This window comes from Megalobrama amblycephala, linkage group LG4 (assembly GCF_018812025.1).
Source record: "Megalobrama amblycephala isolate DHTTF-2021 linkage group LG4, ASM1881202v1, whole genome shotgun sequence".
NCBI classification, from domain to species: domain Eukaryota; kingdom Metazoa; phylum Chordata; class Actinopteri; order Cypriniformes; family Xenocyprididae; genus Megalobrama; species Megalobrama amblycephala.
The window spans coordinates 1,689,093-1,705,508 of record NC_063047.1 but is presented as its reverse complement, the minus strand read 5'-3'; the positions used below and the strand labels follow the sequence as shown (position 1 = coordinate 1,705,508).

The 16,416-nt window shown below is 42.3% G+C and overlaps 1 protein-coding gene across 3 annotated transcripts in view; it reads left to right on the top strand.

Annotated features, from left to right (window-relative positions):
* The first annotated feature begins 3,635 nt into the window (after positions 1 to 3,635).
* Positions 3,636 to 16,416, top strand: part of LOC125266267 (cytosolic phospholipase A2 gamma-like) — a 40,328-nt gene continuing 27,547 nt past the window's right edge. Inside the window, exons 1-9 of one of the 3 annotated variants that reach the window (XM_048186781.1) lie at positions 3,636 to 3,720; positions 12,471 to 12,535; positions 12,856 to 12,881; positions 13,037 to 13,148; positions 13,266 to 13,408; positions 13,514 to 13,712; positions 15,311 to 15,454; positions 15,599 to 15,676; positions 15,759 to 15,822. In XM_048186781.1, coding sequence (XP_048042738.1) covers positions 3,651 to 3,720; positions 12,471 to 12,535; positions 12,856 to 12,881; positions 13,037 to 13,148; positions 13,266 to 13,408; positions 13,514 to 13,712; positions 15,311 to 15,337 — 642 coding nt within the window. In that variant the 5' untranslated portion in view covers positions 3,636 to 3,650 and the 3' untranslated portion in view covers positions 15,338 to 15,454; positions 15,599 to 15,676; positions 15,759 to 15,822. Of the gene's footprint in view, positions 3,721 to 12,470; positions 12,536 to 12,855; positions 12,882 to 13,036; positions 13,149 to 13,265; positions 13,409 to 13,513; positions 13,713 to 15,310; positions 15,455 to 15,598; positions 15,677 to 15,758; positions 15,823 to 16,416 lie in introns of those variants that run through there. The other 2 variants (XM_048186782.1, XM_048186780.1) reach the window with 2 other exon arrangements.

The window sequence follows — 16,416 nt, the reverse complement described above, 5'->3', positions numbered from 1 at the left end:
TGGCGGGCCTGGGTCATGGAGCATAGGCAGCCCTGGACCATGGAGTATGGGGGGACTTAGGCCGTGGAGCATGGGCAGTCCTGGTACACTGGCGGACCTGGGCCATGGAGCAGAGGGTCCTGGTACACTGGCGGACCTGAGCCATGGAGCAGAGGGTCCTGGTACACTGGCGGACCTGGGCCATGGAGCAGAGGGTCCTGGTACACTGGCGGACCTGAGCCATGGAGCAGAGGGTCCTGGTGTACTGGAGGACCTGGGCCATGGTGTAGTGGTCGACCAGTGGTCGATGTTTTTATTGTGATTGTGTTTCAGTGGAAACAGACTAAACTGAATGGAAATCTGTTACATTCCTCAAATTGAATAGGTCCTGGTGTACTGGAGGACCTGGGCCATGGTGCAGTGGTCAACCAAGCTCTGCAGCCACTGGAGCTTGGTACCTATAGCCTATATAGGTACCTATATAGGAAACTTGTTCAAACATAATGTGAGGGGGCTGTGGTGGCCATGACGTGGAGAATCTCAGGTGTGGCGGTCATCTTGGCTGAGGGCTCAGGCATGGCAGCCATCTTGTGGAGAGACTCAGGCATGGCAGGCATGATGTGAAGTGACTCAGACTTGGTAGGCATGACTTGAACAGTCTCTGGCTGGGCAGGCATGATATAAACAGGCATTGACCTAGCTGGCATGACGTGAACAGTCTCTGGCAAGGCAGACATGATGTGAACAGGCTTAGAAGGCATGCCGTGAAGAAACTCAGGCTTGGGAGGCATGACATGAACAGGCTCTGGCATAACAGGCATGACGTGGGCAGGTATGAAATGAACAGGCATGACATGAACAGGCCTTGGCATGGTAGTCGTGGTGTGGAAACACTCTGGCATGGCGAGTACTGTAGGATTGCGGCATTCATTATCCAAAGTAAATGAGGATCTACTTAGGAGAAGATGTGGTCTATGTACTGGGCCAGGGAAAATTTGATTTTTCCACTTTGCATCTGTGATCAAATGGGTTCATTAAGTCCATAGCGAAAAGTGTCCTTCAAAGCTAGGGGTGGGAGAAAAAAAAAAGAAAAAAAAAAAGAAAAAAACATTGATGCATCATGATTCTCTCTCCAATGATTCTGGATTAATTCTGAGAATTTCAGAACCGATTCTGAGCTTAGATGCACAATGACGCTGTGTGTGCTCTAGAAACACCCAGATTCTGCTTGCTTCCATTTCCTCACACACATACACCACTCAAACCTTCGGTAAAATAATCTTTCATAAAGTTCAAAAAGGTTGAAGCAAATTACAATGACATTCGCAGGCTTCACTGAACAGGATGTGTTTTGTTTGATGTTGCTGTGCGCTGTCTTGCCATGCCCTGTTCTGATGACGCAAGAGTTTGCAACTATGGCGGCTGAGAAGGCCATTCTTTGTGTTCTTTTTGAAGAATTTTCAGAGCCTGATGAAATCGATATAAATACGTGTTTATTACTGCAAAATATGCTTCATGTTACAGTCACTGCCCTTGCCATCCAGAATAAAAGACAACACATTTGTGTACGACTTTACTTGGACCTATTGTGCGAGCTGTCTCTTTAATCCCGTGTGGTTCATTTACATGCTGCTGCTGATTGGGCTGACATTTTTGACACACCCACCAAAAGTAGAAAACGTATCTCAAACCTGTTGTACACAATTGCACACCGTTTCCAGGAAACATGTCATTCAACCCGGAAACTGTAGCAAAACGTTGCACACTGGTTTGAGCTTGAATGTGCCCCATGACACATTCAGAAGGGGAGCATATGGCAAGATCACATGTGGAGCAAGGGAATCACATGACAACAGGAAGCATTTGACAAACATAACAAACAAAACAATGAAACATAGCATGAAACATGAACATAACACCAAACAAGACATTACACAAATTAAAAATCTGTCGCTATTTATCTATTGCTCTGCCATTTCTTTTGAAAATCAGTCACCAAATATGAAAACTAGAGTCTGAAAGCTTTCAAATGCTATATTGTGTATCAAGATTACTTTAAGATATTATAGTTATAAATGTGTAATAGCACATGTCCCACAAGAGGGGGAGGGGCAGTCTTAAAAAATAGTGGTTAAAAACATTTTTATAAATCATAAATTCAGATATTTATTCATTGTAATTTGTGAAAAGTATTGATATTAAAAGTTAATTATTTATATCTGATTGTGTGATTTTTGGGGAATTGTATTGAATCCAATCAGGATCAGTTTGATCCAGACTATACAGGCAGTAATCAGAAATCCACCTTATGTAGACCTTAATCTCTTTAAATGTCACAAAATAAACAATAAACACAATAAACACAAGATGAGATGTTTTTATTGTGATTGTGTTTCAGTAGAAACAGACTAAACTGAATGGAAATCAGTTACATTCCTAAAATTTCATAGTGATTCGGGAATATGAATGATTACCCGATAAAGTGATAATCAGGGAACAGGGGGTAAGGCACAGGATAGCATGAAGTCCCAGGTCAGGTGATTATACTGTCGACAACAACTCAATGTATAATCAATGTCAGCATTATCAAGAGGTTGCTTTTTTTAATTGTCCATCTTCATCTGCCGTCACTCCTACTAAAGCATGGATGGATGCGAGACTCTGTGTGAAGTGTGACATTTTTGCTCACGTTCATGTCTCTTGCATTTCAAGAAATCTGTTAAATGATGATAGAACTTCATTCAGGAAATTCCTCATGAACATCACTAAAGCAAGATTCATTTTTAAGAATGTAGAAAAATGGATGCTTTATTCAAGCACTTCTAAAACAAATGTAAAAGTTGGTGTACTTGTTTACCAAGGAGACGTCAGTGCAGTGAAGAGCTTGAGATGTGAAAAAAAATGAAAAATATCGCTTGTGAAGAAAATTTCTGTGCATCATTTCCAGTCATTTTGCAAAAAGTAGTTCAAAAAGGATGCAAAATGTGTGAAAGTGTATTTATAGGACATACAATTCTTACAGAAGACCTAATACAGTATATGCTTGAACTATTGAGAACAAAACACAAACCCATACAAATCAAATCAGAAACAGATGAAATAAAATGCAAAAAAAAAAAAAAAAAAAAAAAGTATCTTTTTGGCTCTTTTTGCTGTGCGCTGGATACAAAATTTAGTTTTTCTTTGACTTTGGCCACCACAAGCATTTTATTACATAAATGTTTCAAATATCATTTCTACCACAGAATGCTGTTAAAAACAAATCATGATTCAAGATGCGACTTTCAGAAAAATGATGACAGAATTCTCCTAAATATTAACATACTGCTGAACAATATTAGTTACTAATGAATAACATTAGTGAGTAAGAAATGTTTTAAGAAAGTTTATTAAGTTCACAGGGTTAATTGTGCCCATAGTTAAAGAAGATACACTGGTATATACTAATTCACATATCCACATTCAATGTATAGCCTACTCTTGTGATTTTGCTTTGATTTTGTTTTATTCACTTCTTCTTTCATTTGCTCTCAAAATTCTCTTTAAAGGGGAAGTTTTTGTGCACCATCACATTATGTTGGGAATTTTGACAGCATATTTCATAATATCTTACACAGTTCAAAACAGGGAACTTCTGGCTGTGAGTATAAATGTTCGGTATAAATGTTTACATGTTACATCAAACTACACTAAGTTTTGCACCGAATTCGTGGTTCTCGGGACAAATTTTGTTATTGGAAGGTCAGTATCTCAAATTTAACCAATAATTACACTATATTTGAATAGAAACCACTTTTTTGAGAATGAAACGGCAGGTTAGAGACAGGTCTGTAATTTGCATATACTGAAGGATCCAGAGAGGAATTTTTAAGGACAGGAGTCACCATGGCTGATTTAAAACAGGCCGGGACACTCCCAGTCATCAAACAAATTATTAATGATATACAGAATATCTGGGCCAGTGATGCTGAAGATTTGTTTTATAAAACGGGAGGGAAGAGGATCATAGGGATAAAAAGTAGGTTTTAGCTTTAAAGTAATTTCTGTACAAGTAAAGACTGAAGAGAAACTGATTCAAATTCACTCCACAATGAACATGAAAAAGTAGGATCAAATACAGGTTGAGTTGTGGTGAAAACTTGTGGCTGGGTGTTGATTTTATCAGAAAAGTATTTAGGGAAATTCTCACACTCAGAAGGAGAGATTGCAGAAGAGGTCGAAATAGGAGGATTTAAAATTGAAAAGAGCGTTCTAGAACAATTGGAATTATTTGCAATGATGTCAGATAATGTATTCTTAGCAACCCTGACAACCTTTTGAAAATTCTGTAGGGAGACGTGCAGTATTTCAAAAGATACTTGGAGCTTATCTTTCTTCCATTTTCGTTCATGTCTTCGGCAGTGCTGACGTAATAATCGGATATCACCATTCATCCAAGGCTGACACTTGTTTCTGGAAAAAAACAAGCTTTTGAGGTGCTACAAAGTCTAAGATGTTAGAGCATTTGTTGTTAAATATTTGTGTCTGCTCATCAACTTCTAAACAGGATGTGAAAGCGTTGACGGTAGAGAGATTGCCAGCCTCTAAAGACTACACGAGAATTCTGAGTTAAAATGCGAGACCAACGTGCTTGAGCTGGTAAAGTTTTAGATACAGCTGGAAGAGCAGATGAAAAAACACCGGTCTATGATTAGTGTAACGAGGCAGCAGACTCAATGGGATCCATATGCAGCTTTAATAAACAATCGTAGTCGTACAGGCAATGGTCAGATAACAGCAACAGGAACAACGTAGAATAAACAGAGACAGGGTCGGTACCAGGCAGAGGGTCAGGACAGGCGGCAGACAGGGCAGAGTAGTCCAGAGAACAGGCAGAGGTACAACAAGGCAGGCGGCAATAGGCAAACGGGGTAGTCAGGCAGTCCAAGGTCAAACACGAGATAACACACAGGGTAAACGCTCAGAAATGAATGCAGGGCAAATCAAGACTTCGCGAAGCATGATGGGTTATGGGAGTCTTAAATAGTCCAGGGAATGCACTGCAGGTGGGAGGTGTAATCAGTCCAGGTATGTGGGATGGGAGTTGTAGTTCTAGATACCGGTTAGTACTCCGGTGATGGTGCCCTCAGGTGGCGATCGGAGGAGACCACAGAGACCGTTTCTGTGACAGAGCCCCCTCCCTGCGAGCGGCTCCTGAAGCGAGATGGCTGACGACGCCGGGGTCTTCCACGAGGCCGGGGGGCCGGACGCTCCGGATGGGTCCTGTGAAACTCGGTGATGAGATTTGGGTCCAGGATATCGTCAGCATTGACCCAGGACCTCTCCTCCGGGCCGAACCCCTCCCAGTCGACTAGATACTGCAATGCACGACCCCGGCGTCTGGAGTCTAGAAGCTCGTTGACCTGATAGATCTCCTCGCCCTCTATGATGACAGGAGGGGGTCTCTGGTCACGGATCTCCTCTAGGTTCTCCCCTCCTCTCGGACCACCTGTGGGCTTGAGCAGAGAGACATGGAAAGTGGGTGAGATACGGTATTCAGGAGGTAAGTCTAGACGGTAAGAAACTGGATTTATTTGTCGTAGAATTTTGAATGGACCTACATACCTGGGACTAAGCTTCTTGCAAGGTAGACGGAGTCGGAGATCCCTGGTAGAGAGCCAGACCATCTGTCCGGGTTGATATGGAGGTTGGGGTCGGCGGTTCCGATCGGCTTGCTGCTTGGTTTGACGCACCGCCCTCTGTAGGTGAACGTGGGCCTCATTCCAGACCTCTTCACTACGTTGCAGCCAGTGATCCACAGCAGGTAAGTCCGTAGGCTCCCCGGTCCTGGGGAAAAGGGGAGGCTGGTATCCGAGGATGCATTTGAACGGGGAAAGGCCAGTTGCAGGTTTGTGTAAGGAGTTCTGTGCGTATTCGGCCCAGAAGAGGTATCTGCTCCAGTCTGACTGGTTCTGGTGGCAGTATGAACGTAGGTATCGGATGAGCTCTTGGTTAAGCCTTTCAGCCTGCCCGTTGGCCTGAGGATGGTACCCTGAGGTGAGGCTAATGTTGACATTGAGTCTTTGGAAGAAGGATGACCAGAGGCGGGAGGTAAACTGGGGTCCGCGATCTGAGACGATATCCTCGGGCAAGCCATAGAAACGGAAAACATAGTTGCACAGGTGTTCAGCAGTCTCTAATGCGGTGGGTAGTATGGGTAGTGGAATGAAACGACAGGCCTTGGAGAAGCGGTCAATTACGGTGAGTATAGTGGTATGACCTTGGGAGCTGGGTAAGTCGGTTATGAAGTCTATGGCGATGTGAGACCAGGGGCGTTGTGGAATGGGTAAGGGTTGGAGTAGGCCTGCGGGTGAGTGACGGAGGGATTTTGTGGTCTGGCAGACCGTACAGTTCTGGATGTAGGTGATGACGTCAGTTGACATGGTGGGCCACCAGAAGCGATTGGCTATCAGATGGGTGGTTGCGGCCATACCTGGGTGTCCTGTGCTGGGTGACGTGTGGACCTTTTGTATTACTCGATGATGTAGTGTGGATGGGACGTAGGTGAGAGAGGCTGGACAGTCGGGTGGAGAAGGTTCCTGTTGTTGAGCCTCGGTTATTTCTGACATGAGATCCCACTGTACGGGTGCGAGAAGAATCCTGGCAGGAAGGATGGGTTCATTGGAAGGTGGTGTTAGACTAGACTCGAACTGTCGTGAGAGTGCGTCCGCCTTGGTGTTCTTGGACCCGGGACGGTAAGTCACCTTGAACTGGAAGCGCGTGAAGAAAAGAGCCCATCTGGCCTGGTGATGGTTTAGGCGCTTAGCAGATCTCAGGTATTCGAGATTACGGTGATCAGTCAGGACGGTGAATGGGTGTTTGCTTCCCTCCAGCCAATGCCGCCAGTGCTCCATGGCCGCCTTCATGGCCAGCAGTTCACGGTTCCCGACATCATAATTCTGTTCAGGAGGGGTGAGTTTGCGGGAATAGAACGCACACGGGAACAACTTCGGAGGACTGCCCTGTCTCTGAGATAATACTGCCCCTATACCGGTGCTTGAGGCATCCACCTCCACTATGAGCTCCCTCTCGGGATCTGGATGACGCAGGATGGGCGCCGAGGTGAACAGTTCCTTGAGTTTGCGGAAAGCTTCAGTAGCGGACGGTGTCCATTCGAGTTTGTGGTTGGTCCGCTTGAACATTGACGTGAGGGGTGCTGTGATCAGGCTGAAATTCCAAATGAATCTCCTGTAGAAGTTAGCAAAGCCTAGGAAGCGCTGCAGCTCCTTTACTGTGTTGGGCACGGGCCAATTCAGTACTGCCTGAACCTTCTCCTCGTCCATGGCGACTCCCTCCGCACTGATGATATAACCCAGGAAGGACGTGGATGAGAACTCACATTTTTTCTCAATGGCACAGTCGCTATCACGATGTGGAGGGAGTTGAGCAGCCCGGGCTTTACTGCAAACCTCGATGAGGTCCTGGTACTTGGGTGGCAACTTGTCTTGGTGAGTTGAGGGTTCAGGGTTTGCAGGACGAGTGGGTGTCTGAATGCAAGTCTGAAGGCAGGTTGCGGACCATTGAGTAATCTGGTTGTCAGTCCAAGAAATTTGCGGGTTGTGTTCTGACTTACTGACATACTGACTTTATCAAAGAATTTGCTGATTTTCTATCAGAGTTAGTACTGGCTGCAGATAAAGTCCTTGTTGTTGGTGATTTTAATATCCATGTAGATAATAATAAAGACGCATTTGGATTGGCATTTGCAGACATTTTAAACTCTATTGGAGTTAGACAACACGTGTCAGGACCCACTCATTGTCGTAATCATACCTTAGATCTAATACGGTCGCATGGAATTGATATTGATGCTGTTGAAATTCTACAGCAGAGCGATGATATATCAGATCATTATTTAGTGTCGTGTATAATACAGTTAGCCAAGGCTACAAAACCACCACCCAGCCATAAATATGGTAGAACCATCACTTCTACCACTAAAGATTGCTTTATAAATAATCTCCCCGAGCAGTTTCATCGCCTTAGTATACCTGACAACTTAGAAGAACTCGATGCTGCAACAGAAACTATTGGCTCTCTCTTTTCCAGCACATTAGATGCAGTCGCTCCTTTACATCTAAAGAAGATTAAGGAAACTAATCCAACGCCGTGGTATGATGAGCACACTCGGGCTCTAAAACGAGCTGTGAGAAAAGCTGAACGTAGTTGGAAGAAAAAATGATTGAGTACAGAACGGCTATAAGAAATGCTAGATCTACTTATTTTTCAAATCTCTTAATAGAAAACAAACATAATCCTAGGTACTTATTTGACACAGTGGCTAAATTAACTAGAAACAGAGATTCAACTGCTGACGTTTCCAAAGAGCACAGCAGTAATGACTTTATGAACTTCTTTACTTGCAAGATTGACAATATTAGAGAGAAAATTATAAACATGCAACCGTCTACAGTTTCGCTTCAGACAGTGCACTGTAGTGTCCCTGAGATAAAACTAGAATCATTCGCCGCTATAGGAGAGGAAGAATTATCTAAACTTATCAAATCATCAAAATCAACAACATGTATGTTAGACCCAATGCCGACTAAACTACTGAAAGAAATGCTTCCAGAGGTCGTAGGTCCACTTCTTGATATAATTAATTCATCGTTAACACTAGGATACGTGCCAAAAACTTTTAAGCAGGCTATTATTAAACCTCTTATTAAAAAACCTCAACTAGATCCGAGAGATTTAGTAAATTACAGGCCAATCTCGAATCTACCTTTTCTGTCAAAGATACTAGAAAAGGCAGTTTCAACACAACTGTGCTCCTTTTTAGAAAGAAATGGAATCTGTGAGGATTTCCAGTCAGGATTTAGACCATACCATAGTACTGAGACTGCTCTCGTTAGAGTTACAAACGATCTACTCTTATCATCCGATCGTGGCTGTATTTCTCTATTAGTGTTATTAGATCTCAGTGCTGCTTTTGACACTATCGATCACAACATTCTTTTAAAAAGACTTGAAAACTATATTGGCATTAGTGGAATTGCTTTGGCATGGTTCAAATCTTACTTATCTGACCGTTATCAGTCTGTAGTAGTTAATGAAGAGATGTCGTATCGATCACAAGTTCAATATGGAGTACCACAAGGCTCAGTACTAGGACCGTTGCTTTTCACTCTGTACATGCTGCCCTTAGGAGAGATAATTAGGAAGCATGGTGTTAGTTTTCACTGCTACGCTGACGATACTCAGCTCTATATTTCCTCGCGCCCTGGCGAAACCTACAAATTCACAAAACTAACAGAATGCATAGCTGACATTAAAAACTGGATGACAAGAAATTTCTTATTATTAAATTCAGAAAAAACTGATATCCTAATCTTTGGACCAAAAACTTACTCACGAAAAAACCTTGAATACTCTCTAACACTTGACGGGTGCTCCATTAAATCTTCGTCCTCAGTTAGGAACCTGGGTGTGCTCTTTGATACCAATCTTTCATTTGAAAGTCATGTTTCTAGTATCTGTAAAACCGCCTTCTTCCATCTAAAAAATATATCTAAATTACGACATATGCTCTCAATGACAAATGCGGAACAGTTGGTTCATGCATTCATGACCTCAAGACTAGATTACTGTAACGCTCTACTGGGTGGTTGTTCTGCTCGGCTTTTAAACAGACTACAGTTGGTCCAAAATGCGGCAGCTAGAGTTCTTACTAGAACCAGAAAGTATGACCATATTAGCCCAGTTCTGTCAACATTACATTGGCTCCCTATTAAACATCGTATAGACTTTAAAATCTTGCTACTTACTTATAAAGCTCTAAATGGTTTAGCTCCCCAATATCTAAGCGAGCTCTTGGTGCATTATAGTCCTTCACGTCTATTGCGATCTCAGAATTCAGGCCAGTTGATAATACCCAGAATATCAAAATCAACTGAAGGCGGCAGATCCTTTTCCTATTTAGCACCTAAACTCTGGAACAATCTTCCTAGCATTGTTCGGGAAGCAGACACACTCTGTCAGTTTAAATCTAGACTAAAAACACATCTCTTTGCTCTTGCATACACATAACACATTATCAATACATTAACATTTTTCAAATCCGTTAAAGGATTGTTACGCTGCAATAATTAGGTCGGCCGGAACCGAGAACATTTCCTATAACACTAGATATACCTGTACATCAGAATAAGAATGGCATCTACACTAATATCAGTCTCTCTGCTTATCCTGAGGTTTGCCGGGTGCTGGATCCAGGCCGTATCCAGATCAGATGGAGAACCTGTGTCTGGACCTGACTACAACGTAGCCCAGGAGACAATGGGCCTACAGATCCAGTTCTGGCTGCATCTATAATTCAGATTTTTAAATCTCCGTATCCGCTTACATATATTTATATATAATCTATTTTTAATCTCTATAATAAAAATGTATAATTCAGATTTTGATCTCCATATCCATTTACATATATTATATATATCTTCCAAGGGGTTTTTTCCCTCCTAGGACTTTTTTCCCAGTGCTAGCACGCTGGGTTTTTCTCCTAGGGGGTTTTTTCCACCCCTGGGAGTCAGCCGACATTGGCTTAATGTAGCACCATCTTGTATATGTTACATATTACCACGCTTGCTTGTACAGCTTATTTTTAACCATTTCTCTTTTTTCTGTGCTCCTAATATGTAAAGCTGCTTTGAAACAATTACAAATTGTAAAAAGCGCTATATAAATAAATTTGACTTGACTTGACTTGACTTCTCTGAGCCAGGGGGAGCCAAGAATGAGCGGGTGTTGAGGGGATTCAGAAAAAACTGGAGTGATTCTTTGTGCAGAGACCCGATCAGGAGCGTGACGTCAGCAGAGGTGTACTGCACCTGACCAGTCCCTAGGGGGCGTCCGTCTAGCGCTGCCACTGATAACACAGAATTGCATGGAATTAACGGTATGCTGTGAGCTCGTGCAAAGTCAACATCCATGAAGTTACCGGCGGCCCCGGAATCGATCATGGCCTCTGTCTGAATTATTTGATCTAGGTGTTTCAATGTAGCAGCAATCTTGATGTTGGAGGAATTAGAGTGAGCACTCACCGCTGTGGCACCGCGACTGGTGGGTCTCGTGGGACAGGACGCTCGCATGTGACCGGGCTGGCCACAGTACAGACACAGACGTTGCTGCATTCGTCTCTCTCTCTCCTCCACTGACAGGTGAGTTGTACCGATCTGCATGGGTATGGGTTCAGATTCTGTAGCTGGGGAATTGGACGCTGCAGTAGGTGTGTAACTCCTGACAGGGCGTCTTGAACGAATGAGGTTATCAATGCGGATGGCAAGCTCGATAAATCCATTAAGAGATCTCCCCTCATCCCGACAAGCCAGTTCGGACTGCAAATCCATGTTAAGTCCTTTACGGAACAGAAGTTTAAGCGTGTCGTCCACCCACGACGTTTGGGCAGCTAGTGTGCGAAATGATAGAGCATATTCAGCGGCGGTTTGTTTACCCTGGCGGAGTGCCAGCAACAGCTCACCAGCCTCCTTTCCTCCCTCAGCGTGCTCAAACACTTGACGAAAGCTTTGCAGAAAGGAATCAAGGGGGGAATATGATGACTGACCATTAGCCCAGACAGTAGTCGCCCAGTCGAGAGCCTTTCCCGTGAGGAGTGAACAGATTAATGCAATGCGGCTCTCATCAGTGGGGTAGAGAGCCGGCTGTTGTGACAGGAACAGGGAACACTGAAGGAGAAAGCCCTTGCATCTTGCCGGAGAACCATTGTATTTATCTGGGAATGCTAAGTGCGGGCTGCTGGTGGTGGCAGGAACAGGGGCGGCTGGCGTGGGCGGCGTGGTTAATGGCGGACGGGGTTCGACTGGCATCATCCACATGCTCTGTAGCGTCTTAACCAGCTCCTCTGTGACAGAGGTTAGACGCGTGAGTTGTTGCTGGTGGATCGCCAGGACATTGGCACGAGGCAGCAGACTCAATGGGATCCATATGCAGCTTTAATAAACAATCGTAGTCGTACAGGCAATGGTCAGATAACAGCAACAGGAACAACGTAGAATAAACAGAGACAGGGTCGGTACCAGGCAGAGGGTCAGGACAGGCGGCAGACAGGGCAGAGTAGTCCAGAGAACAGGCAGAGGTACAACAAGGCAGGCGGCAATAGGCAAACGGGGTAGTCAGGCAGTCCAAGGTCAAACACGAGATAACAACACACAGGGTAAACGCTCAGAAATGAATGCAGGGCAAATCAAGACTTCGCAAAGCATGATGGGTTATGGGAGTCTTAAATAGTCCAGGGAATGCACTGCAGGTGGGAGGTGTAATCAGTCCAGGTATGTGGGATGGGAGTTGTAGTTCTAGATACCGGTTAGTACTCCGGTGATGGTGCCCTCAGGTGGCGATCGGAGGAGACCACAGAGACCGTTTCTGTGACAATTAGAGAGTGTGGTATCACAAATATTAATATCAGCTACAAACAAGCCATATGTTAACATTAGGTCAAGTGTGTGACCGTGGCAATGGGTGGGGCCATTCACCTGCTGAGCGATATTCAAAGAACACAGTAAGTTTAAAAATTCTAACGTATATATATATATATATATATATATATATATATATATATATATATATATATATATATAAACTGTTTAAATATAGATATATATAGATATAGATAATATAGATAAAATTATTATTTATAATATATTTATTATCAATATTTACATTTTACAATTTATGTTTCCAGTCGAATGTTTAGTGATTATCTGTGCCATGAATTTTTAATTTAATAATCTAATGCCAATAATTTGTATGTGACCTAAATTTTTGTGTGATGATGAAAACAGCCACAAGAATATTAATGTTGACTTCATTGTTTTATAGATGAGTGCATCCAAACCCCAGGAAAGGTAATTCTGCTCAGATTTCTAAAATGTGCACTGCACTATTTACGCAATTACAGTCTATTACAAACTGGATGATTCTCAGAATAAGACTTATTCTGTATTTATTAAGACTTAACAAAATAGCAGTATGTGATGTTAAATTCAGTCTGTCTCTGCAGTGTTGAGGTGAGAATCGAACACTCTCTGAATGAGAAGGAGAAGGAGTTTGTAGCAAAACGGAGAAAAGCTGTTCTAGAAAGCCTGCAGAAGCTTCAGATACACTGCAGTCAGGTAAAACCTTATTCATAGGCTACTTCATGTATCTTCCTGGCTTTTCCTTATTCTTACAAATTATTTCATAACTGATAAACATCAAATGTTTGCAAAGTCAAACTGTTTGTGTTTTAGACTGAAGTGCCAAACATTGCATTACTGGGTTCTGGAGGAGGACAAAGAGCCATGATGGGATTGCTGGGATCCCTGGTTCAGCTCCAGAAAGCAGGTCTTCTGGACTGTGTCCTTTATCTGAGCGGAGTCTCTGGATCCACCTGGTACGAACAACAACACTCACACACACACACACACACACACACACACACACACACACACAGATGTGGTGAATGTCAAAACTGAGAGCACATGTTGTTCCTCTGAAGGTGTATGGCCTCCTTATATCAGGAACCAGACTGGTCCACCGAACTAGAGACTGTGAAAGACAAGATCATCCAGAGACTCAACGGTCCTGGAGTCAGCTGGACAGATGCATTTGACAAACTGAAGAAATATTATGGGAAAGACATATTCAGTATGACTGACGTCTGGGCCGCGATGTTCGTCACAAATTTTGTGAAGGAGGTCTGTACCACATCCCACAACCCTCAATGATGTATACAATCTTAATGAAGAGCTATATTTTTAGTAGGATATTGATATGTATGACACACATGATTTTGTTAGTCATAAATGAGAAACTTTCTCATAATTGTGACTTAATATCTGATTAATTGAGAAACTTGTAATAATAATAATAATATGTCATAATAATGAGAAAAATTTTCATAATAAACGTTCTTATAATAATGATAAACGTTCTTGTCATTATTAGCAGCGCAAACGTCTCGGGTTACGACTGTAAGCCTGGTTCCCTGAGAACAGGGAATGAGACACTGTGTCCTGAGATGCTATTGGGGGAACGCCTCAGCGTGACTGATATCTGAAGCATTTGTTAAATCACAGCAATCCTATTGGCCAGCGACAGCCTATGACACAATACTAGTGCAACCTGGAAATATATAAAGGGCACCTAGAGATCATGACATCCACTTTAGGGACTTTATGAACTGTGCAGGCAGCCTAGAGGCATGGCAAGGAGACACAGTGTCTCGTTCCCTGTTCTCAGAAAACCAGAGTTCCCTTTCAGAAGGGAACTCACCAGAAGTAGTAAGTCATCCAGGTACTTTTCGCCTACTATACTATAAATTCGGACACTACTCTGTTGGCATACTGTTTTTCATGTACTATATATTATAGAAGTATTCAATTTCAGAGGCAGCGATGTTCTCTATTTGCCCCTTATATACCTCCTTGTCGCACTAGTGTGATGTCATTGCTGTGATTTAAAGGATTAGTTCACTTTCAAATAAAAATTGCCCCAAGATTTACTCACCCTCAAGCCATCCTAGGTGTACATGACTTTCTTTTTTCTGATGAACGCAATCGGAGTTATATTAATAAATATCTTGACGCATCCAAGCTTTATAATGGCATTGAGTGGGATCAGCAAGTATGAGCTGAAGAAAGTGTCTCCATCCACATCCATCCATCATAAACGTACTCCACATGGCTGTGGGGGGTTAATAAAGGCCTTCTAAAGCAAAGCGATACATTTGCGTAAAAAAATCCATATTAAACAAGTTATGAAGTAAAATATCTAGCTTCCGCCAGACCTTATGTATGCAACTTACGAAGAAAGTGTAAAACTCTTGCAGTTCAAAAAGCTTACGCTACATCCTACACCTTCCCTATTCAACTTACATAAAAAGCTTAACTGACGTGATGCCAGTTCCGTTTTTTTCATAAGTTCAGTATGTAAGGGCGGTTTGGTGGATGGATGCACTTTCTTCAGCTCATACTTGTGAATGCTGTTCACTGCTATTATAAAGCTCGGATGCATCAGGATATTTATTAATATATATCTGATTGTGTTCATTAGAAAGAATAAAGTCACATACACCTAGGATGGCTTGAGGGTGAGTACAGCTTGGGGTAATTTTCATTTGAAAGTGAACTAATCCTTTAACAAATGCTTCAGATATCATTATGCTGAGGCGTTCCCCCAATACAGTGCGAGTTCTCTTTCAGAAGGGAACCATAATTATAAATAACACAAGATACACAAACTAGAATTATACAGATAACAAGAACTCAATCTGCACATTCTCCTCTTTTTACAGAGCTCACCGGAGGCAAACATCAGCTGATTTATCAAGACAAAAAACTGAATCTCACTGATAAAGAAGCTGCAAAACAGTACATGAAACAATACACTGAGGATGTGTGTAATGATTTGAGCCATTGCTTCTGTTTCCGGCCTTTTGGTAAATTGAACTGTCTTTACAATGTTAAAGCTGAAGAAAATCTTTTCTCCAAAGAACCATATAGTCAACTAAAAACATATAAAGAATATAAAACAATATCAGAACCATTTACTGAATTAGAACCACTGTGTATTTGTTTTACAGATATTTGGATAAGAATTTTCATATGCATGGATCTGTGGATCTGGGGCAGGAATTATAACTTCCTCCACAACATGAAAGGTGAGAACAGAAACTCAAATGGACAGGTGCTGACTGGAAATTCATTGTGAATAATACTGTATTATAATGCTGTGATTCTCAGATGAAGCAGTGCCCTCCACTCTTCTGGAAAGTGAGACGAGAGACTATGAAGACGCTGGACTGTTGCTGAACTCACCCTACTTCTCAGTGCTGAGAAAAGAGAGAGACATCGACCTCATCATTTCACTGGACTTCAGTGACGATCTTGATCCGTTTATGGTATTATACACACAGAGAATTCACTCATTTAAAAGAATAAATCCTCTAGAAATCATCATTTACTCCCTCATGACATTTCAAACCCGTGACTTGTTTATTCTGTAGAACACAACACCAGACTTTTTTTAAATAAAATCTTGCTGCTTTTTTATTTATTGTAATGTTTGGGACTCGGAATGACAGAAATTATAAGGAGAGGATGACTGGTTTCACAACATTGCCAACACTATTTTATTCTCTTTTTTTTCATTCCTTCTCAACCAGAACATTGACTCTTGCAGCCTCTAGTGGGCTGGCCCAGTATTGCAGTCTGTGAACATTAAAGGTCCCGTTTTTCGTGTTTTTTTGAAGCTTTGATTGTGTTTATAGTGTGCAATATAACATGTGTTCATGTTTCGCGTGTAAAAAAACACAGTATTTTTCACATAATTTACTTATCTGTATACCGCTGTTTCCACTGTCATAAAAACGGGCTGATGACTTCCTTGTTCTATGAAGTC